At 50.3% G+C, this 24344-nt stretch overlaps 1 protein-coding gene across 1 annotated transcript in view; it reads left to right on the forward strand.

The window, feature by feature from the left end:
• JPH2 (junctophilin 2) overlaps nucleotides 1-20691 on the forward strand; it is a 60462-nt gene extending 39771 nt beyond the window's left edge. The window contains exons 3-6 of the mRNA XM_061208457.1: nucleotides 15595-15713; nucleotides 17083-17795; nucleotides 18458-18551; nucleotides 19980-20691. Coding sequence (XP_061064440.1) covers nucleotides 15595-15713; nucleotides 17083-17795; nucleotides 18458-18538 — 913 coding nt within the window. The 3' untranslated portion in view covers nucleotides 18539-18551; nucleotides 19980-20691. The remainder of the gene's footprint in view (nucleotides 1-15594; nucleotides 15714-17082; nucleotides 17796-18457; nucleotides 18552-19979) is intronic.
• The last annotated feature ends 3653 nt before the right edge of the window (nucleotides 20692-24344 follow it).

A 24344-nucleotide genomic window follows, 5' to 3' on the forward strand; every position in this document is an offset into this window, starting at 1 on the left:
ACGTGGCCATACCTTCCTGCGAAGGAGGCTGGGAAACAGTCCCGGTGTGTGCCCAGGAAGCAGAGGAAAGAGGTTTGGTGAACTGCTATCTAGTCTCAGCAATGTTTAGTGAACATGGCATTCAAGGCTCTTTATCATTTGCCTCCATCCTAATTCTTCATTCACTCATGACATTGTCAGGCTAAACTTTTCTCAGCTTCTTAAACACTTGGTGTGTGTCTGTCTGTGTGTCTCTGTGTGTTTTAACACCTTTTTGTGCCTTGGCTCCTGCAGTTCCCTCTATTCAGACCACCCTTTCCTCACTTCTTTCTTCTCTTCTCCATCTGACTAGCTCACACAGACATGGAAATAAGCCCACAGCCTCGAAATTTAAAATAAGACTTTGTCATTTTCCCAGGACTACATGCAGGAAGAAGAGAGGATGCCTGTACACAGCGTGGAGGGGTCCCCTTCAGCTCCCCTAACTCCTTCACAGAGCAAAGCGCAGGTTCCCACAGACGCCGCCTGAGACCCACTCCAAGAATTGTCCTGTGATAAATAGGGAGGGGAGATCCTGAGGTCGGAGATGGCAAACTTCAAGTGCTTTTTGTCAAAAAAGCTAGTAACCTGTTTTTCAAAGGGGGAGGGGAAAGAAATTGCCCAGGTAGGAGGTAAAACATAAGGATCTGAATCTGCTGAGACAGTTAGCTTTTTTTCTGGCTCATGTCTATTCTGTGAAGTAATGTGCTGATTAAACAGCTCTTGGAGGGTCTGGTGGGTGGCGGGTGGACATGGAGAACCCTGCTTCCTTGAGTTTGCCAGTTTCCATGGTGTAGATGCTGCCACAGTGGCTGATCTCAAGCTACCAGTGTCCTGTCAAGAGCTTGCCTGGGCCATCTCCAGTACATGTTTAGTATCAGGCTTGATTTCTCCATCCCTACTTTGCTTCAGGCTGTAGCTCAGAGGTCTCCTCTGCAGGCAAGTTTACCATGTCTGTTCTTCTTCTGGGTTTCCCATTTTAAAAAGCCTGAACTTTCCCAACTAGATTATTTTCCTATAGGTTTTCTCTACTGGTCTATAAGCGCCTTATGGCCAGAACTCTGATTTTAAGTTTCTTTATATCCTTGTTATGTTGTCAGATGCCTGCACTTAGTAGGCACCCAGGGAATGCTTATAGAAGGCAGGCAGGCAGGGAGGATGGGAGGAGGTGGAGTTGAAGAGCCCGGCCACGGAGGCAGATCCCACTCTGTGACTTGTTGGCAGTGTGACCTCAGGCAAATCCCTTCACCTGTCTCGGCCTGCTTCCACATCTGTAAAAAGCTCCTTTATTTTCCTCTGCTCCAGCTCAGCCAGGCCTATCACTGAATAATAATTATGATAATAATACTCACAATGGCTGCCATTTATTCATTCAACAAATTTTTATTAAGCACTTGCTGTGGGCCAGACCCTGTTCTTGGTGCTGGGGATTCATCAATGAACAAAACAGACAAAAATCTGTTCCTTGTGGAGCGTACTACATTTGTAGTACGTTCTACATTTAGCGTTCTAAATGTAGCGTTCTACATTTGCAATGTGCCATGAACTGAACAGAATTTCACAGGCATCTCATTTGGTCTCCGGGCAGCCCTGAAGAGTGAAGGTATCCTTTGCTCTATTTTATTGCTGCAGAAAGTGAGGCGAAGTAGATCGTGTGAGTTGCCACGGGTAAGCCAGTGCATAAGGGGTGGAGATGGGACTTGGACCCTTGATTCTGGTGCAAGACCTGGTTCTTAGCCATCAGGACATGCCCTTCCCAAGCCCCAGGCCCCCTTCCTGCCCACCTCTCTGCCTTTGCTCTGCATTTGATCGGTTCCCTTTGTCACATCCCTCAGGCCCACCCAAGACCTGACCCCTCCCTGATGGTGTCTGTTCTATCTTGAATCCTGTCTCCAAATGCTTCCTTGTTACCCGACCAACCATGGTTGGTCACCAGGCATGGAATCCTTTACTTCTTTATTTTGCTTCCTTATGACACCTCTTTCCCCTCCCCCTTCACCCCACCACCCCGGGGCCTAGGCATGGACCCACATAAAGAGCTCAATAAATATCTCTTAACTAATGCATAGAAATCCTTAATTTTTTCCTTGGACTCTAGCTCAAGTCTCGTTTTTACGTGTCTTCATCGTAAGGGTTATTTTTTCTTCCTGGGAAATCTGAAAGTCAGATCTGTTGGAAACAAAACCTCAGCAGCTCTTGTGTGCACCTGCTCTGTGCTGAGTATGGTGTTCATCTCTTGCAGGGCTGGCTTACAAAGATGACAGACAGTCGCTGTCGGTGACAGTTGGCACCTTAGTTGTGGTCGAGGCTGGGATGACCACGCTGCCTCGTGTGCCTGAGATCGCCCTGGATCATGCTGGGTATAATTATAAACAGACCCCCTTTCACCCTCAGGTGCCCTGGTTTGAATGATAAGCTCTCCGGTCACCCTAAACAAATCCTGAGGACATGACCCCCCCATCCCCCGCCGCCCTTACTGCTCTAAGCACTTTGCAAATACCCATGCATTTAGTTCTCCCAACTCTGTGAGGTTTGGTGCTGTTATTCTCCCATTTCACAGATGGGGAAACGGAGGCACAGAACTGTAAAGTAACTTGCTCAAGGTCACACAACTAGGAAGAAGCAGAGCTAGGATGGGAACCCCAGTCATCTGGTGCCAGAGCTCCCCCGTTCAGCCACTGCCTCAGGAAGAACTTCTCTAAGAGGTCTCCCCTGAGCCCATGCTCTGGGCTAGATGTGTCTCCCCCTTCCCACCCCACCAGGAGCCATGGACTTGTCTCAGTCGTGACCTGTGACATGGTTTGGGGATAGAGGAAGACAGTAGCGTGGTCAGAATCTCCTCTGGGGCCCTCACACCTGACACAGCGCCTGAGGCCAAATAAAATCTCTGGAAATGCTTTTCGAAGCAAGGGATGTGATTTTCCAGGGCTGGGGCCGGGGTTGGCCCCTCCCCGCGGTTTCTTCCTCCCCGTGTGGCAGCAGGGATGCAAGCCCCCAGGAGCAAATGGAGCTGCCTGGAATTCCTTCCTAAGGCTCCTTATCAGTTTTCAGAGCAGCCTGGGGGGTGAGGGGGGTGTCAGAGACCTTGGGGGCTGCTCTGGGAAAAACTGGAATGCCACAGCGGAGTCCCACCTGGGGAGGGGCCGGAGGCCGGGGAGGGTGCTGGGCCGGGAGGGCTCAGCTGTCAGCATTCCTCCAGCTCACAGAAAGCTCTCCTGTGCGCCTTGTCCTTATTTAGACAGGAGATGTCTGCTGACTTGGGCCTTGTGGGATGCCATGGCCGGCTGGCTCACCGGGTGGACGGGATGGGCTGAGGCGGGGAGCAGAGCACACCCAGAGCCAGGTCAGCGGGCTCTCTGCGGGCGATCCCAGTAGACCCAGGTGGGAAGTCCAACCCTTGGGGCGAAGAATCACTCTTTAAGTAATAGTAACAAAAATAGCAGCTACCATTGATGGGGTTCCCACTATGCACAGGGAGGCATGCTAGGCTAGTCTGTAAGTTTTAGGAGGTGAGTTTCTTCTGTTCACTGCTGTACCCCTAGATCTAGCCCAGGGCCCAGCACACAGTAGGTGCTTAGTAAATACTTGTCACGATCAAATGAGTATACCCTTCACGTGCCACAGTTCACTTGATCCTCACAATAATTCTAGGGGCAGCTAAGTGCTATTATTAACCCGAGTTACAGATGGTGAAACAGACTTGGAGAGGTTCCATGACTTGGCAAAGGTCACACAACTTGGACGTGGAGGAGCTGGGGTTTGAAACCATGTCGTCCGACACCAATATTAACAAAAACTCCAACATTAATATTAAAAATTATTTAATATTAATCTTATTTTGGTGTTCACCACACTGGAATTCCTGGCTTTCCCCGTTTATTGACTGTGTGAACTGGATGGCTTATCTAATCTTCTCATCCTTAGTTTTCTCACCTGTAAAATGGGAATTGATAGTGATGTCTACCTTAGAGAATACTGTGAGGACTAAATGAAATAATACATGCCAATATCTGAGCATAGTGCTGGCACATAGTAGGCACTCAACAAGAATTGTTCTTCAAATGACTATACCATAATTTAATCAACTACTTCCCCACTTCTTGCTTTGGCTTCATTTCCAATCTTTTGCTATTACAAACAGGATGGCAGTAAATACCCTTGTACGTGTGTCATTTTGCACAATTTGAGTATGTCAGTTGGCCAGATTCCCAGAAGGGGAAGCACTAGCTCAAAAATATGTAGATGTTAAATTTCTAAAGAAGAAAAGGTTGAGCAGTCTGAAATGATAAACATGAATATATGCAAACATGAAAAATTATGTGAGTGAAAAATGTATAATAGTGAAAGCTAAACTTCTCTAGTGCACACTCAGTGCAAAAGGCACTGTTCTAAGCCCTTTCTGTATATTAATTCCTTTAATTTTCATAACAACCCTATGAGGTAGGCATTATTATTATCCAAATTTGTAATAGTTGTCTATCATTGCCTAAAAAATTATCCCAAAACATAGCAGCACGAAACAACACATTTTTCTTATCTCGCAGTTTCTGTGGGTCAGGTATCAGGACGTGGCTGAGCTGTGTCCTCTGGCTCAGGGTCTCCCATGAGGCTGCAGTCAAGGTGTTGGCCGGGGCTTTGGTCCCATCTGAAGGCTCCCCTGGGGAAGGATCCACTCCACACTCACGCACATGTTTGTTGGCAGGATCCAGTTTCTCGTGGGCCGTTGGACTGAGGCCCTGAGCTCCTTGCTGATGTTGGCGGGAGGCTGCCTTCAGTTCCTTGCCATGTGAGCCTCCCCAACATGGGAGCTTGCTTCGTCAAAGCCAGCAAGAGTCTGCTAGCAAGAGCAAAGTCACCATCTTTTGTAAACTAGTCATGGAAGTGATATCCTGTCACCGCTGCCATAGTCTTTTTGTTAGAAGCCTGTCACTGAGTTCAGCCCATACTCAAGGGGAGGGGATCCCATAAGGGTATGAATACCAGGAGGCATCTGAAAAATCTTCCTGCCACACTCACTTTTCAGAAGAAGAAATGGATGCACAGAGAGGTTAAGTGATTTGCCCAGGTCACACGGCTAATGTCTGAGTCAGGGTTTTCAGACCTGGGTAGCATGACTTCAGATTCCATGCTCTTAAAAACTCACCCTCAAAATTGTATCCTTATTGTGTTCACAGCTATGTTAAAAAATAGATGTACACGTGGAAAGGCTAGAAAAGAAGGCTCTAAAGCTAACATAGCTATTGTTTTTGCACAGTGGGTTCCCAGTGCTGTTGCTTTACTGTTACTCTTTTCATAATTCATAAAATGTGATTTTAAAATCTGGCGTAGACTTTTAAATATTTATTTATTTATTTGGCTGCGTCGGGTCTTAGTTGTGGCACATGGGATCTTAGTTGCTGCATGCAGGGTCTTTTGTTGCAGCGCGCGGGCTTCTCTCTAGTTGTGGCGCACGGGCTTCTCTCTAGTGCGCACAGGCTCAGTAGTTGCGTTGCATGGGCTTAGTTGTCCCCCAGCATGTGGGATCTTAGTTCCCCGACCAGGGATCGAACCGCGTCCCCTGCATTGGAAGGCGGATTTTTAACCACTGGCCCACCAGGGAAGTCCCTGGTGTAGACTTTTTAAAAAGGAAGTTTCCCTGTGCAGCCAACTCATCCAGAAAAGGCCTCACTGCTGAGACCTGGGTTCCAAATTGGACTGCAGGCCCAGTCGTATGTGGGGAGGGGGAGCAAGGCCTGAGGTCCCCTCCCTGTCACTTCACTGGCTGCCGCAATACCGCCAGACTTTAGTCACATGTAGTCAGCCAGGCAATTCCCAGGTTCGGATGGACTAACCTTTCTTTGGGGAAGTTGAGGGTATCACTGCTGGTAACCACTAGCCCTGGGCTCTATGATAGGCACGATGAACGCTAGGACTGCCCATGCCCCTGGGGGAAGAGGCATGGTTGTGGCCAGTCCCAGCTGCTGGGGTCTTCTGGCTTAACTGAAGTGTGTAGCAGATGCGTGGGTCAGCAAAGACTCTGATGCCAGACAGATCTGGAATCATGTTCCAGCCGGCTCTGGATCTCACTAGCTATGAGCCGTGGACAAATAATTTCCTGAGCCTTCCTTTCTTCTCCTGTACAGTGGGTCGTCGTGAGGATGACATGAGATCACAGAGGTTGTTGTAGTTTCCTGTTGCTGCTGTAACAAACTACCACAAACTTGGGGGCTTACAACACAGATTTATTCTCTTACAGTTCTGGAGGTCAGAAGTCTGAAATCAGTCTCAGTGGGCTAAAGTCAGGGTGTTGACAGGGCTGGTTCCTTCTGGAGGCTGACAGGAGAATCCAATTCCTTGACTTTTCAACTTCTTGGTGGCTGCCCCCATTCCTCGGTTTGGGGCCCTATCCTGCATCTTCAAAGTGCATCACTCGAGTCTCTGTTCCATCATCACATCATCTTCTCCTCTCCTGTGGTCCCATCTGCCCCTGCCTCCCTCTTATAAGGACACTTGTGGTTACATTTAGAACCTGCTTGTATAATCCAGGATAATTCCTGCATCTCAAGATCCTCAATTTAATCACATCTGCATAGCCCCTTTTGCCGTATAAGGTAACATTCATTGGTTCCAGGGATTAGGACCTGGATATCTCTGGGGCCATTATTCAGCCGACCACAGAGATCAAGTGTCTGGCACATAGTTAGCACTTAGTAAACAGCAACTCATTACTTTGCCTCCCCCTTAGAGGCTGGGGTGGGGGAAGGGGTGTCATTTACCCACCCACACATGGTGAGTGTGAGCCCCCTTCCCAGCTGGGCTGGCGGCTCTTTTTCAAGAAAGGGAGAAAGGTTTCTGTAAGACATGATCTGGAACAGGTCACCTCCATGGCCTGGGGATTTCAGGCTGGGCTTCCAAGGTCGGGAGGTCCTACCTAGGGCCTGGAGGTGGGCACAGCCCCCTAGACTCAAAACCCATGCCCCTCCACTTCAGCTAAAACAAATTCACTTTCTAAAATTTTCAAACACTTGCATAAAGCTTTCTATGTGTCACGTCCTGTTCTAAATGCTTTAGGTACAGTCATTCACTCTATAATCCCAACAACTCTGTGAGGCAGGGGCTATTCATATCCCCATTTTACAGATGGAAAAAAATCAAAGTACAGAGAATTACGTAAGCCACCCACAGTCAAAAAACAGTGTTCTTAACCACCTCAAAATACCAAAATATTAACAGCAATTTTTCTTTTTTCAAAAAAATCTGCTTATTTTCCAATTTTTTTGATGATGAAACCATATTATTTTTACTACGTATTTTATATATTTATAATATAAAAATAACAAAATAGAAATTATGAACATGTAACCCGCCACATGGGCTTTCTCCTGCCCTGTAGCCTTCTGTTTGTTCTCAAAACTTTTCACCTTGTCTTATCTCTGACCAGACTCTACATCCTTCCAGAGCAGGGGCCATGTCTGGCTTAATGTTCATTATAATAATAATGGGCAAGTGACTTAACCTCTCTGTGCCTCAGTTTCTTCATCTGTAAAATGGTTGTGGTGCCTATCTCCTAGGGCGGTACGAACCCTTAGTTTATTTCCCATTTTTTCTTATTAGAAGTAATGTTTCTAGATCTAAATGTAAGAAGTAAACTATAAAACCCTGGGGATAAAATATAGTAGTAAATCTTCGGACATTGAGCTAGGCAAAGCTTTCTTAGATATGACACCAAAAGCACAGGCAACAAAAGAAAAATAGATAAATTGGACATCATTAAACTTAAAGACTTCTATGCTTCAAAGGACACCATCAAGAAAGTGAAAAGACAACAGAATGGGAAAAATATTTTCAAATCATATATTTGATAAAGGACTTGTATCTAGAATATATAAAGAACTTTTACAACTCAATAATAAGACAAAAAATTTGAAAACAGGCAAAGAATCTAAATAAACACTTCTCCTAAGAAGATTCATAAATGGTCGTTAAGCACATAAAAACACGCTCAACATCATTAGCCATCAGGGAAATGCAAATCAAAACCACGATGAAATGCACCTCACAAACCACTAGTGTGACTAAAATTTAAAAATGAATAATAGTAAGTGTTGACAAGGAGGTGGAAAAATTGGAACCCTCATATGTTATTGGAAGAAGGTAAAATGTTACACTCAATTCAGAACCAGTCTGGCAGTTCCTCAAAAGGTTAAAAGGAGTTATCACATGACCCAGCAATTCCACTCCTAGGTGTATACCCAAGAGAAATGCAAACATACATTCACCCAAAAACTTCTACACGAATATCCATAGCAGCATTATTCATAGTAACCAAAAGGTGGAAACAACCCAAATGTCCATCAACTGATGAACAGATAAACTAAATATGGTTTATCCACACAGTGGACCATTATTTGGCAATAGAAAGGAATGAAGTACTATTTATGCTGCAACGTGGGTGAACCTTGAAACAATGTTTACATGACATATCCTTCTACAAATGCATATTTAAATCCCAATTTTTTGGCAGTCCTTAGCATTTTGGAAGGGAATTGCTGGTAAACATCATTATAATAATAACAAAAACTGTAACAATAATGATAGCTAATATTTGTTAAGTGCTCAGTTTATGCTAAGCACTTCTGTGCAATCTTATTTCAGGCTCCCAGTATTTTGTGAGTTAAATATTATTAACCCCATTTCACAGTTGAGGAAACTGAGGCCAGAGAGCAAAGGTCAGGTACCCAGAATATGATGGACGTGAACTTGTACCCTTAATCCCTCTGGTGAAGAGTTTCCCAGCAGGGCTTAGCACACGTTTGCCAAGTGAATGCAGTCCAGGCGAGACCGGACCCTTGTCTACATCCTTGTTGGAGGGCAGGGGAACTTTCTCCCAGGGAGCTATCTGGGCAGGTGGCTGGACACTCCAGCTGTGGTTCCTCCTCGAGTTTACTCTGACCATGATTGTTCTGGGGGCAAACGGCCACAGCCAGCCAGAGCTAGGGGCGAGGGGCTATTTTGGGAGAAGACAGGGCGGTGGCATCTGAAGCATCCCCTCAGGAAGACTTGGCTGCACTGCCCTTATCGATCACCTCTGCAGCTTCAGAGAGGCTGGCAGAGGCCTGAGTTGGGGGCTCTGATTATCTGCCTCTGTCCTCCAAACCTACCATGGGCTCCTTGTTCTGACGGATTTCTGAAAACTTTTTAAGTGAACAAATCAGTGACATTAAGTACATTCAGGTTTTTTGTTTCAGTCGTCTAAAATCAACTGTGCTTCTTACATATTTTATTAACAAGCACCTAGATAGCACTTCCTGTGTCCTGGCTACTGTTCTAAGGGCCATATGACTGTTTATTCATTTACTCCTTATACTGTTTCTCTGAGGCAGGTGCTGTTGTTATCCCCATTTTACAGATGAGGAGACTGGGGCTCAGGGGACTCAGACTTGCCCGATGGTATAAGGAGCAGAGCCAAGACCTGACCCCAGACAACCTAGCCAGAGCTGCCCCCTCTTAGCCACACCCCATGCAGTTTAAGGCTTTGCTCTGCGCCCCTGTCCATCCACTGATTTTCAGAGATGTTGCATAGTTGACCTGGCAGGGCTGCATTAGGTTGTGAGCTCCTCAGGCGGCTGCTCGGTCTGATTTTTCCCCATCCCTGGTCCCAGCACGTGGAAGACCTGGCCCAGTTAGTTAGTGCCAGGAAGGCCGCGGCTCAGTGTAATGGGGAAGAGCTTGGGCAGATGCATTTTCTGGCTGTGTGACCTTGAGAAAGTGACTTCACCTCACCGAAGTCATATGTGTAATTGTGGCCGTAGCACAGAGCTGGGCACAAAGTGCTCAACCAATAACAGATTAATATTATTAATAAGAGTAGTAGAAGAGACCGTTGTTGAGTGGATGCATTAGAACAGAGGTGGGCAGACTTTTCCTGTAAAGCACCAGACGGTAAATATTTTTGGCCTTGCAGGTCATGGACTTCGGTGGCAACTACTTAACCCTAGATAATAGTAAACGAATGGGTGTGGCTCTGTTCCAATAAAACTTTATATGGACACAATAAATTCCATATAATTTTCACATCATAAAATTACTCTTTTGGGTTTTTTTCCACACCTTTAAAAATATAAAAAGCATTGTTAGCTCACAGGTGGTACAGAAACAGGCAGCAGGCTAACTTTGGCCTGTTGCCCTAATTTGCTGACCCCTGCATAGAATGTGAGCTCTACAAGGGATTTTTGGATACTTGGTTTGCTTTTTTAGTCACAGTGCCCAGAATAGTGCCTAGCACATAGTAGGCACTCCATAAAGTTGTATTAAATGAATGAATCTGGATGTTGAAGTGGGTCTTGAGCTGGCCCTTTAAGGCTGGGAGGCAGAAGGATTGAGAAAACATTCCAGAGGGGAGAACAGCCAGAGCAGAGGAGTCAGGGGTACATCCTGTGGGTGTCTCCCTTTGGCCCAATGAAGCCATCGGTGGCCTGGTGGAGCCTGGGCAACAAGGCCAGATCTAATGGGGCGGTTAGGGGTCTGGGGTGGGCAAAGGAGTCAGGGGTGGGGCTGGATACTCTCAGAAGTGCTTCCCCTGGGTTATTGCCCTGCCCCAGCCCTGAACCACCACCAGCCCTATTTTTAACCCTGCTGACGAAAGAAAATCTGTTGAAATCAAGAAGGGTGACTGATCCCTGCCCCACCCCCTGCCCCAGTTACTGCTCCCTCCCTTTTCCCCATTAGGGGCAGAGCCATCCTAGGAGACCCTCCCCAAGAAACATCAAAGTGGTCATAGGAAAAGAAATGATTCCTGCGCTTCCCTAGCAGGACCTGGACTCAGGGAGGGATCCTGGTGCTTGAAGAGAGCCACTCAAGGCTCCTGGGGGGTTGAGCAGGCTGGGAACTGCCCAAGAGAAAGCTGGATTTTCTCTCTGTCTGACTAGTGCATGCTTCTCAAACTTTAATGAGCAGTGGAAGCAGCTGGAGGTTTATAAAATACAGATTCCTGGGCTCCTCCTAAGAAATTCTGATTCAATAGATCTGGGGTGGAGCCCCCAAATCTGCATTTTCAACAACTGCCTGGATGATGAGGGGCTGGGGGGTGGTGCATGGACCACACTGTGAGTGCCACTGGACCAGAAGATAGCCTTTGGACCACAGCAGTTCAGCCTGCCCTGGTAAGCTGCCAGACACACCCCATCAAGGCTGCCTCGGGCCGAGAATCTGGAGAGCCTTGAAGGCCACGCTAAGTAGTTTGGACTTTATTTTCAGCACAATAGGAAGCCTTGCAAAGATTTTCAGCAAGAGGTGAGGCCACGGGATGTATGGGTTAAGCAAGCTGCATGTAATTGGTTGTAGGAAGCGAGCCTGGAGGCAGGGAGGCTACAGATGGGAGTGGGGGACCTTGCAGGAGGAGTGATGGAAGGAAGGAGAATGGGCAGATTCAAGAGCTATAGGGGGAGCAGGAGAGACAGGAGTTGGTGGTTGTTGTCTGTGAATATTGAAAGGTGAGGAAGGAGGGTGTGGGAGACGCTGGGATTCCTGGCTTGAAGGCTGGGGAGCTGGGGAGCTATTCCTGAAATCAGAGGCATTTTGTGGGGGGGGGGGGCGCTGATAAGGTATTCAGTCGGTCAGATTGATGGATGTGGGCAGAGGAGCGTGCTTCCTTTAAACCCAGCAGCCCTTATTGCCTTGGGCTGTGTGGCCACTCCCCTCTGACCCCTGTTCTGGCTGCCCTGGAGGGTCCACCGTTGATCCCTCAGAATCTTCCAGGGCTCAGTGTGAAGGCTGCCATTCTGGCCTGAGGAGTCCTGCAACACAGCTTCCCAGGGCACCGGGAAACAAGCCTCATCCAGCTTACATTACCAAAAAAGGACATTTTCTCAGTTTGAGGGTTTGCCCAGCCCTTTCCCTCCTCCCCCAACCTGGGGTTTCAGGTTTCCAGGGAAGTGTCTCTGAAACTTTAGATCTTTGAATCACACATACCCATGTACAGGCAAATATGAGTCTGGGGATATGCATGTACCACACTCGGTTTTTATTTTTTAATTTTTTAATTAAAGTATAGTTGATTTACAATATCATGTAAGTTTCAGGTGTACAGCACAGCGATTCAGTTATACGTATATATATATATATGTACGTGTATATATATTCATATATCTAGGTATGTATATACATATTATATATATATATTCTTTTTCAGATTCTTTTCCCTTATAGGTTATTACAAAATACTGAGTATAGTTCCCTGTGCTATACAGTAGGTTCCTTGTTGGTTCCACACTTGATTTTGATGTCACAAATGTCATCTTCCTCCTTCTCCTTCTTTTTCTCCTCCTCCTCCTTCTCCACCACCACCATCACCACCATCATCACCATCATCATCATCACTCAGCCCCATCCCAGGCTAAACACTTTCATGTGTTGCCTCTCAGTAGTTTTCACAGCAACTCCAAAAGGGCAGAATTATTATCCTACAGATGTAGAAACTGAGGCATAGAGAGGCAAAGCCACTCACCCAAGGTCCTAGAGTCCCAGTGGGGTCGGGACTAGGGGGAGGCGAGTGAGGAGAGTCATACAAATGCAGGGTCTGATTTGGCCTTTATTTAAATTTTGTTCATAGCTTGCTCATCAAGGATTATTTTTGCATTAGTTTGGACTTCTAAAAATAGGGCGTTCGAGTATTATTTATCTGGATTACTGAGTTTTTTGGCATCCCTAAATTTTGAGCCTGAGGTGAATGCCTCATTTGCACCCTAGCCCCAGCCTTGGCAGAGCCAAAATTGGAATCCAGGACTGCTGATTCCAAAACCATGCTCTTAACTATTTCCTATGCTGCCCGCTTACGCATACATACGTGTACGTGTGCATGCATGCATTCATTTATGTATCCTTTCAGTCAGTAAAATATTCTTTTCTTCAGTAAACATTATTGTGGCAGTGGAGAGGGCAAGGGTTTAGAAATCAGACAATTCTGGGTTTGAACTCCAGTACTCATTATGGAGTGGAGCTACAGCCGGTGGTTAAGGGCACAGACTCTAGATCGCAGAAAGCCTTGGTTTGAAAACTTGCTGTCACTTGCTGGCTGGGTAAGTTTGGTGGGATCCTTGAAGCCTTCTTAATGCCCCGGATTTCTCCTCTGTAAAGAGGGATGATGGTGATAACCACATCCACTACCACATAGTGGTTGGGGAAATTAAATGGGTTAATTTCTATAAAGCCCTTGATATGTAGTAAATGCTTTGTAAGTGTCAACTGTTACTTTGCATCCTTGAGCAAGGTACCTGTCTGAGACTCAGTTTCCCCACCTGTGAAATAGAGACAGTAAAAACTACCTCCCAGGCAGTTTTGAGGATTGAAAGGGATAATGTAGGCAAAGGGCTTGGCGTTTGGAGGGAGCTTAGTAAAATTTATCTCCCTTATCGTGGGCCCGATTCCATGCTAAAGACACACGCAAATCAGCTCCCCGAGGAACTGACTCATCTTCCCATGGGGCCACCGATTTGACCTTTCAGTTCCCCAAAGGCACGAAGCTCTTACTCCCTCTCAGGGCCTTTGCACGTGCTCTTCCCTCTACCTGGCTCACTGTCCCCACCTCACGTCTGATGGGCCAACTGGTGTGTCAGTTTCAGCTCTCAACTTAAATGTCACATCCTCCAGGAAACCTTGCCTAATCCCCCACCTCCACTGCCGATCTATATCAAGTCTTCCTGTTGTACATTTTCATTGCATTCTGTACTCTTCCTTTATGGCACTTCTCACAATTGCACTTTTTATTTAATTACACTGTATTAAATAATTTTGGTTGTTTGCTTCCAGCCCATCTCCCTCACTTGAGAGGGGCTTGTCTTGTCCACAGGAATCCCAGCTCCTGGCCAAGTGTGGCACATGCTTCAGAGAAGCACAGGCTCTGGAATCATCTTGCCTGGGTTCAAAATCTCAGTTCCTGCACTTAAAGACTTTGTGACCTTGGGCAAGTTACCTACCTTGCCTGTGTCTCAGTTTCCTTTTCCGTAAAACAGGGAAAATAATAACAGCACTAACTTCCTAAGGCATCATGATGATTACATGAGATAATCTTCATAATTCCTTTAAAACAATGCCCACTGGCAAGTGGGGCTGTTAATATTTTAGCAGGTACTTCTCCTAGTTAGGCTAGATTAAATAAACTGAAATAAACATCCCCCAAATTTCAGGTGCTTAATGCAGTAGACATTTAAGGCTTGCTGAATTTAATGTTTAAATTTAATGCTTAAATGTTCCACATTTAATATGGGACTTTGCGGGGCTGGGGGGACTTTGCTCTATGCAATAATCATTTGTGGACCCAAATTCCTTCCACTGTGTTTCTGAACCTGGGGTCCACAGGCAGTAGTGTGGAGAGAAATCAGGGAGTCCGTGAACCTGGATGCTGCCTTAGGTTAGATTCCCTAGAAGCTGAGTCTGAGATGAGGATCCTTGTGCAGACGATTTATGGAGCAAGTGCTCTCAGGAGAGACACAGAATCGGACAGGGAAGTAGCCAAGCAGGGATGTGGTCTTACCTGGAGTCCAGCTTCAGCCTGATCCCATGGGGGCTCTGGAGCCTGACTTGTACCTCAGAGTTGGTTCCTCTTGGGGCAAGAAGGGGCTGGCTGGTGTCATTAGTCATTGGTTATGGGCTCCCTGGGTTGGGGAGGGGTCGTTGACATCGGGAACAAGGTGGCTTCTACTGGTTGCAATTCTCTGGGAGAGCAGTGAGCCATTAGCAGTCAATTCAGAAGCTAGGGCTGGGTGCATTTGCCCAGCGAAGGGATCTGGGCAGGGAAAACCACATCTTTATTTTTACTAACCTCTAACCGAAATTTAGTATTTTCTTCAATTATGGAAGTTGGCAATAAATCAACAGTAGTATTAGCAGTATCTCTGACTTTGTCACTAATAGAAATCACATATACTTTCATGTCACATTACTGTTGTTGCACGTATCCTTGAAATATCCTTTATGTTAATCTATACTTTTAAATTATGGTAGTTAATAGACCAGCTAGATATTTTGTTTAAAGTGTTAATAAAGAAGAATATACATTATTATATTACAAATTTGTCCCTTTAAATATTTTGGTAACAGTGTGTCAATATAATTGCATCCCTTTGTAATCCTGTGTAATTTGTGCATTTTAAAACATTCCAAGAAGGGGTCCAGCGGTGTCACCAGATGCCAGGAAGATCTGTGACACAAATGAGGTTAAATTCCCTGTTCTGGGCCTTGGCCTCTGCATTTTACCAGCAACAGGGGTAAAAGAGAGGACAAAGAGGATTATAGGGGAGGTTTCTGTGGGCCAGGTCTGGAAATGGCATAATCCTGTCTTCCCACAATGCTTTGGACGGTCACCTGACCACACCTAACTGCAGGGGAGGCTGGGAAATGTAGTCCATCTGTGTGCCCAGAATGAAGAGGAAATGGTCTGGGGAATGCACAGCAGTCTGGACCACAGGGCTCAATAAATATTCATTGACAGCTGGAGTGAATGAAAATTCTGTCCAGGGTGTCTCTTTGTGGGTTGGGGAGGAAGGGCAGAGGGCTAGTTCTCTGGAGGGATCCTGAGTCTCCACCATGTTGTCTCCTTAGGACAAGTCACGCCAAGGCCAAAGCTGAGGCAGCAGAACAGGCTGCCCTGGCTGCCAACCAAGAGTCCAACATTGCCCGCACTTTGGCCAGGGAACTGGCTCCAGACTTCTACCAGCCAGGTAGGGCCAACCAGGGAGGGGAGGGGCAGGACGGGGTAGGGGTAGGTCCTGGGGGGGTGGACACTTTTTCTTTGCTTGCTGGAAAGCTGAGATGCTCAAGTGGGTCCATGCATGCCTTTGAGTTCCAGAATCTGTGGACCGTGATGCAAGCATGGGATGCGTGCAAGCATGACACAAGGGGACTCATACTGAGATTGTGGAGGGGTATCAGAGGCTCCCCCCACTCCAGCCCGTCTCTTCTCTCTGGGAAATGGGGCTGCAGAGTAAGGAGGACCCCCTGGCTCCGATACAGACTTTACATTTGGATAGAGCGGTGGGAGCCCATCAGGGTGGGGGATTGGTGCTGCCTGCACTGAGGGTTTTAAGGTGAGTGGCACGATCAGATTTGTATTTTCTAAACATTCGGGCTGCGGCCGGAAGACCAAAGGGAGACTAGATGGAAGACCGCGGAGCGCAGATCTGTGCCTGGGAAGTTAAGTCGCTTCCCATCACAGTGCGCCCCCTGCTGGTCCGAGGAAGAGCGACCCTGGCTGGCTGCCTCCGCCTTGGGTGGTCATAGCAACAGCTGTCACCACGTGCCAGGCACTGAGCTCAGCATATTACAGGCTTTTTTTTTTTCACCCGATTAATTCTTCCGTTAGTATTTATGAAATAGGTATGATTGGGCCCTTTGTTCAGGTAAGAGAATGGAAAGAGACCAGTGTGACCATAAAGAGTATAAACTCTGGGGGCTTCCCTGGTGGCGCAGTGGTTGAGAATCTGCCTGCTAATGCAGGGGACACGGGTTCGAGCCCTGGTCTGGGAAGATCCCACATGCCGCGGAGCAACTAGGCCCGTGAGCCATAACTGCTGAGCCTGCGCGTCTGGAGCCTGTGCTCCGCAACAAGAGAGGCCGCGATAGTGAGAGGCCCGCGCACCGCGATGAAGAGTGGGCCCCGCTCACCGCAACTAGAGAAAGCCCTCGCACAGAAATGAAGACCCAACACAGCCATAAATAAATAAATAAATAAATTTAAATTGTTTAAAAAAAAAAAAAAGAGTATAAACTCTGGAGCCAGACTAGCCTGAGTGCCAGTCCTGGCTCTGCCCTTGGTCAGCTGGGTGACTCTGGGCAAGTGATTTTTACCTCTCCTGAGCCTCCTTTTCTTCATCTGTACAATGGAGGCTAAATAGTAGCATCCACCTCACAGGGTTATTAAAATGATTAAATGAGTTAGTATTGGGGAATTGCTTAAAACAGTGCTTGGCACTTGGTGGCCGTAGGTTAGGGCTGGCTGAGTACATAAATGAGACTCAGAGCGGCTTGCCCTGGGTCATCCAGTGCTGGGACCGGGGTTCGAATGCAGCCTCCCCGTGTGGTCCCCGGCAGGTCCGGAGTATCAGAAGCGCCGGCTGCTCCAGGAGATCCTGGAGAACTCGGAGAGCCTGCTGGATTCCCCCCACCGGGGCCCTGGCGCCGCAGGCCTCTCGGAGCGGCCCCGCGAGAGCCCGGAGCTGCACGAGCGCGAGACCCCTGCGCCTGAGGGTGGCCCCCCGTCGCCGGCCGGGACGCCCCCTCAGCCCAAGCGGCCCCGGCCGGCCGCGGCGTCCAAGGACGGCCTGCTGAGCTCGGGCGCCTGGAACGGCGAGCCCGGCGGCGAGGGCAGCCGGCCGGTCACGCCGTCCGAGGCCGCTGGCCGCCGCAGCCCCGCGCGTCCCGCCAGCGAGCGCATGGCCATCGAGGCGCTGCAGGCGCCGCCCGCGCTGTCGCAGGAGCCCGAGGTGGCGCTCTACCAGGGCTACCACAGCTACGCCGTGCGCACCGCGCCGCCCGCGCTGCCGCCCTTCGAGGACGAGCCCGAGCCCGAGGTCCCCGCGGCCGACTCGGCGTCCCCGTCCCCGGCCGCCCCCGGCACGGCGGCCCCGCTCCGAGGCTCCGTGCCCGAGAGCCCCGCCAAGCTGGAACCCAAGCCCATCGTCCCCAAGGCCGAGCCCAAGGCCAAGGCCCGCAAGACGGAGGCCCGGCTGACCAAGGCCGGGGCCAAGAAGAAGGCTCGGAAGGAGGCGGCGACGGCGGCGGAGGTGGAGGTGGAGGTGGAGGAGGTGAGGCTGTCGGTGGGAAGTAGGATTCCCCAGGGGTTGGGGAGCTGGGGGTGGGATTCAGGGGTAGATGGCGGGGTGGGGGCCGAGGGTGATGGTGCAGGACAGGGCAGGCAGGATGTGGCCTTAGTTAAGTGCAGCCTGATCCACGGTTACACGACACAGTTCCCCCCACCTTGGGGCAGGGGGCTGGCCGTTGTGCCCGCTGTCTGGGCAGTTCTTTGGAGAAGGAGGTGGCTGGGAGTCCTAAGCGGCTGCGGTGGGGTGCACCTGTCCATCAGGCTCCCAGCCTCAGCTGCAGGGTGTAGCAGGGAGGGGCCCAGTGGGGGGCTTGGGTCCTGGACCCCTGGGCTTGTTAGAGGAGGTTGGGAGCTAGGAACTGCAGCACCAAAGACTGAAGCTGGGCTCTGAGGGACTGACAGATGTGGCCCCAGAGGAATTAGCAGCGGGGGAAGGCCATGTTCTTGGGTTCCAGGCCCAGCTCTGCCCACTGTGTGCTCTGGGATACGTCCTTGCCCCTCTCAGGACCCTGAGCAGTTTGGTTAATTATTTCCAAGAATCCTTCCAGCGCTGATGGTCTGTCCCGGTGCTGGGCACAGCAGTGAGCAAGAAGATGGGGGTGTGCTCTCCCGGGGACTCAGGCAGCCTCTCTCCACTGTTCCCAGGTCCCCAACACCGTCCTCATCTGCATGGTGATCCTGCTTAACATCGGCCTGGCCATCCTCTTCGTTCACCTCCTGACCTGACCTCATCCACCAGGTGCGGCTGGGAGGAGGGGATGGGAGCCCCTGGGGAAGGAGAGCGAGGGCCAGCTGCCTACCGAGCGACCGTCCTGTGGTTAATTGAGGCCCATCCCCCAGCAGAGGCAGGGACCTAGAGTGTGGATTTGAGAGATCATCTCTCCCCAGTACACAATACACACATACACACACACTCACACAGACACACACACACGTACACCCCCTCATTAGCTCAACATTCGCAGAGCACCGGATCTCTGTCAGGTGAGCACTGGGGGCTTCATTCATTCATTCACTAACTCATCATTCATTTAACCACAGTTTACTGAGCACCTGCTCTGCTGGAATCTAAGGATTCAGCGGGGACTCACTCCTGCCCTAAGAAAGGGGGTGAACATGAGAGTAAACCTTTAACTTACGGCTCATTATGTAAAAGTCTTGCAGTTCAAACATCAAGCAAAACCGTTCTTGACTCCATCCCCCCAGACCCCCGAAGGTCTAGACTGAGGCCACCTGGGATGGCCGGGTCCTCTTCTCTCTGTCCTCCAGTTCTCTCTTGCTCCCACCCTCTACTCACCCACCCCCCGCCCCTGCCCTCAGTCCTCTCTTCCTGAGACTCTGCTGTCAGTCAGTTGGTTCCACCAATTGGTTTTGTCCCTGCGATGGAGCTCAGGGGCTGGGTAAGGTCCGGGGAAAAGGCAGTGGGCTGGGCTGGGGTGAAGGAAAAAGGCCCTCGTTGGTCTCAGGGTGAAATATCTACAAGGCAAATAAAATCTTTCTCCTGCCGGGACCAGCCTTTACACTGTACATCCTGTGCTTGGTGATGCTAACCGAGTTTCTGCCTCTTGCCCTCCCCGGCTCCACCAGAGACCCCCTCCCTTGATCCTAGCTTAGTGTGGGCTGGAGGTTCCTACTCAATCCCAGAGGAAAAGGAGAAGGAATTCTTGTCCTGTCACCAGGTAAATAGCCAATGACAATATTGGCCTGGTAGGTGCTGCTGTGCGGGTGGATGCTGAGCTAGGCAGGGTCCATGTTTCGTAGGGGATCTGGGAATGATTGCGGTGGGGACTGCCAACTTCCTGACCTGAAGGATGGAGAGGGGTGAGCCAGATGGCAGTGGGGGAGGAGGAAGAAAGGGAAGAGTGTACCAGGCAAAGGGAACAGGCAGAGGCAGCAAATAGGCAGAGGCAGCATCCAGCGGGGGCCTTGCAAGGGCCAGGGGAGGCCTCCGGGACTTGTATGTGGTCCCACTGAGTCAGAGCCAAGGGGCAAGGCTGCCCTGGGGGCTTGGGGAGGCGGGGCTGGTGGTGGTGATGGAGATCTTGCCCCAGAGAGCATCAGGCCTGAGGCTTGAACCCTGCCTGGAGCCTGGCTCAGCCTCAGCCCTCCCTGCCTTTCTCCCCGCTCCCTCCTTCCCTCGCCTGATCCTCTTGCTGTCTCTTTGCAGAGCCAGGAGTTCCTGCTGAGGACGCGTGGACCCATCTTTTTGCAGTGCCAGGCAGGGCAGCCGAGGAGGACTGGACTCTGGACCCGGATGCCGGGGGTCCAGCTCGCATCCACGCCACAAACATTTAAGGAGGTTCCCGTGGCACCCATGCCCGACGCAGGTGGTGCCCAGAGGAAGAGAAAGGGCTGGGCACCCTCCGGGAGCTCTCTGTCCAGCGGCAGGGAAAGCCCTGAAGGCAGAGCCCTGGTCTTGAACACCCTGATCTGCTCCGTCCCCCATCCTCATCCACTCCCTCGCCTCGCCCCTAGGTCACCCCCTCCCCGGGCTTCTCTGTGTTTTGGGAGAAGTCACCAAACCAGGATGTTAAATCCCAGTCTCCTTCTTTCTACCCTCCCTTGCTTTCTTTTATCCTCTGGCTGCTGGGCTGAAGCCTCCCGGGCAAGTGGAGGGAGTGACGAGATCCTTGCGGTGGGCCAGCGAGGGAGACGCTCTGACAGCCCAGCGGCCCTTCCCTTCGCAGTCCGGACCCCGCCCACACTCTGTCCCTTGCTTACAGATGTTCTGGATGACAGTAGAGGAAATGGACATGTTCCATTTGAATATCCCAGGATACAGTGCTTCCGTCTCCTCCCACTGGTCCAGTTAGCTTCCCTCTGGACCAGTAGAAGAGGGAGAGACGTGAGGAATTGGGGCCTTTGGCTGGGAAGCCACTGACCAGGTGGCAAGGGGGTGGGGGTGGGGAGAAGGGCTAAGGGGTGGTGGGGATGGCCCTGTCTCTGAGTGCACCTGAGCCTGGGGCTGGCATTGCATGTGGGGCTTCCAGGATGCTGAGGGGGAGAAGGGGTCGCCCTGCAGGAGCCGTGGGGCTGGTGCAAAGCTCCGGGGATGCCCCGTGAATTGATTTGTCCGCTTCCGCTCCCAGGGGCCACCGCAGGCTCGGGGGAGCGTGAGCATGGAAGCCCAGGCAGATTTCACTGGGGCTGACTCTCAGGCAGGTGTGAAGACGGGCTGCTTGTCAGCCAGCGTTTCCCAGGGAGAGGGGAGCAAGTCCGGGGCTCCCACTGGGCACAGTCTGTGATGATAAGCCCCTCGGCTTGCTTGGCAGAAGATGGTATTTGCATGTAGCCCATTAACAGATGTTTTGTACCACGCTGATCTTTCTGGGCCTTGGTGTTTGCTGCAGGTGGGTGGAGGCTGAGGGCTGTGGCCTTTGCCCCGGGGAGGATGGAGGGCAAGTCTTCCAGGCCCCTCCAAGCTGAGCTGGGGGAAAGGATGTGGCCATGGCATCTAAGCAAAGCTGGAGGGAGCAGCTGCTTTTCTTTGTTTCTCTGCTCCCTGGGGGCTGGGGCATTGTGGTCTGGCCTCTCCAGGGCAGCTCTTTGACCTGAAGTTTGCTTCTGATGGGGTCGGCTTTCCTTCCCTCCCTCAATACTTGGGAACCTTCCCTCCAGCTTCACACTTGCTGTTTCAAGCACCAATGGGGGTCTCGAGGCGCGGTTGGAACCTTGGACTGCATTTCCGCGGAGAGGAGCCCGTGGGTTCTCCCATCCTCCAAGGGCTCTGCCTCTGTGTGTGGGCTTTTCTGGACAACTGGGGAATGAGGGGGTGGGCTGGGGGCACTGCTCAGGGCTGACAGCCTCCAGGCCTCGGCTCTGAGGTCACTGTCGAGGGTTTTTGGTCTGGCTCGGGGCCAGGGATAAGCCTTTGGCTGCCAGAGCTCCCTCCCGGGGCCTTGTTTGGGGGCTGGTGTTTGGGGTGAGGGTTCAGGAAGCTGCCGTCTGTGCCATAATAAACTTGCATCTGCTCACAGGCTCTGGCTGGGCTGCAGTGTCTGCTTGTGGGCCCAGGACGAGGGACTGGCTGAAGGAGAAGAGAGGCCGGGGACCCTGGGTCATGCTGGTCCAGGCCCTGTCTCTCTCTTATAGTTCCCATAATACCTCCTGAGGGGTGGTTGAAGGGCTTCAGTTCTGGAGGGGTGCCCCAAAGGCCACAGACCTTCTAGGGCAGACCCTGGGTTTCTAAAGCAGACTTCCAGAAGATACCCTAAGCAGCATATAGTAGAAGAAAGAGCCTGCCTTTTTTTTTTTTTTTTTTTTTAAAATCTTTGGCCACACTGTGTGGCATGAAGGATCTTGGTTCCCAAACCAGGGATCGAACCCATGCCCCCTGCATTGGGAACGTGGAGTCTTAACCACTGGACCACCAGGGAAGTCCCCAAAGAGCCTGCCTTTTGAGATTGGCCTCCCCGGGCTCTAGTCCTGCTCAGCGTACTTATTTCGCTTCTCTGAGCCTCAGTTTCCTCATCTATAACATGGGGGAAATAATAATACTACCTCCTGGGGTTGTAGTGAGGATAACATTAATTGTTGAAGCTTATGTAAAGCCCAGCTGTTGAGAGCAGTGAGAAGTGCAGACTTTCCATTTTGGGGTCCTTATTGCTTTTGCACTAAAGTGCTGTCATCAGTCCTCTCACAAGCCTTTTGCATTTTGATCGAGACCCCAGAAGCCCCAAAGGGGTGGAGATGATTCAGGCCCCCGTCAGAGAGTCACAGAATGTCTCGGTCAGAGGGGGGACCCAGAGACCATCTTCATACTCTACAGAGGCTCAGAGAGGAGAAGAGACTTGCCCAAGGTCACACAGCAAGTCAGGGGCAGGAAAGCAGTTATCTTGTCTGTGGATAAGTGTTAAGGTTCTCTCAAACCCAGGAGCCCCCATGAGATGGTTGGAGGGGAGGGTCCCTCGCCCATCAATTGGCTTGAGTGCAGGCAGGTCTCGGGGTGCTTTGGCGATCAGGAGTCTTGGCTGTCTGCCCAGTGTCACCACTGACTTGCTGCGTGCCAGTCATCCCCTCTTTCTGGGTGTCAGTTTCCTCTTTTACCAAGGAGACCATCGTGCCTGCCCCATTGCCTTCTTCACAGGCAGTGCAGTTGTAAGAATCAAATGAGGTAGATTATGGGTGGTAAAGTGGTTGTCAAAACCCTGGAATAATCCAGGGATCCCCAGGAAGAAGGATGGGCTCGGAGGGACTACGGGAGGGATGGAGGGAGTGGGAGTGAGTGGCAATCTGCAGAGGTTTGGGTAAAATCCACCAAGAGAAGGGGTGTGGGGTAGGGTGGCAGGGCAAGTGGGCCGCCGGCCCAGTTGACTAGTCTGTAGACTGAATGTGTGTGTGTGTAAAGTGGGAGTGTGGGGTGGAGGGCAGGAGGACGGCTGCATTAGAATCACCTGGAATGGTTTGGAAAGAAAGCTCATTCCCGAGCGCCCCCTTTGGAACTTCCGAGTCAGGTAAGGTTGGTCGGAGTCGGGCGCCCCCTGGTGGCGAAGCACAGCTCACAGCCTGGCTGGTCCCTTTTTCAGCCTTGGCCACTGGCAGCTCTAGAAGTTTGTCCTGTCCTCTGCCAGGTCCAGGATCCTGTTAAGGTGTCTTGTGCCACAGGGGAACTTAAAACCACCTTGTGGGCATTGCCAGGGTCTATGATCACTGACCACTGCCTTGGGGTCTTGGCAGGACTCTTCCGGGGCAGAAAAAGGGAGGGGGCCTGGGAGCTGTGGGATTCAGGTTGGGGATTTGTGGCAAGATGGGAATTTTCTTTTTTTTTTTTAAGATGGGAATTTTCATAATTTCTGATGAACCCACAAAGGATCCGGCTGCGCTGGGAGAGATGCAGGCCCAGACGACGACCAATGGAGGCCTCAGGCCTGAAAAAGTTATATGGAGCCCCCTCAAATAAGTAGCTCAAAATAAAAGCAATACCAAAACTGTAAAACACAAAACTTGCATGTATGCTGAAATTAAAATAGCTCTTCATTTTTTTCTTTGTCCAAAATTCTGACTGTGTTTCTGGAGGCTGAATTTCTCCCTCCCTCCCCCTCTCCAGTCCACCCAGGGAGGGAAACCCCACATTCAACGGAGTCAGGCAGCTGTGGGTCAGGCCCTGTGCTATGCCCTTCACTTACTCTATCCAGTGACAGAACAGCTGTGTGATTTGGTGCAATAACTCTAAAGTTAGGCTGCTGGTTTGAATCCTGGCCCCATCCCTTGACGTCTCAAATCTTCTTGACTTCCTTTTCCAAGATGATGGTTATGCTACCACCTGCCTCTTAAGATTAAAACAATGAATGAAGCCCTGAGAATGGTGCCCAGCATGGGCTGAGCACATGGTAAATGTACCCTTATTCAATTTTCACAATGACTCCACGATGTAGATATGTCTCTCCATTTTACAGATGAGGAAATTGAGGCTTGGCGAGATGGAGTTACTGGTTCAGGGTATCACAGGGAGGGAAGGGCAGAGGCTGTGCTCTTTCCACAGAGCTGCACTGCTTCCCACAGCAAAGGAGTGAGCTTCCTGTCACTGGAGGTA

Source organism: Eubalaena glacialis, chromosome 13, assembly GCF_028564815.1.
Source record: "Eubalaena glacialis isolate mEubGla1 chromosome 13, mEubGla1.1.hap2.+ XY, whole genome shotgun sequence".
Classification (NCBI taxonomy): domain Eukaryota; kingdom Metazoa; phylum Chordata; class Mammalia; order Artiodactyla; family Balaenidae; genus Eubalaena; species Eubalaena glacialis.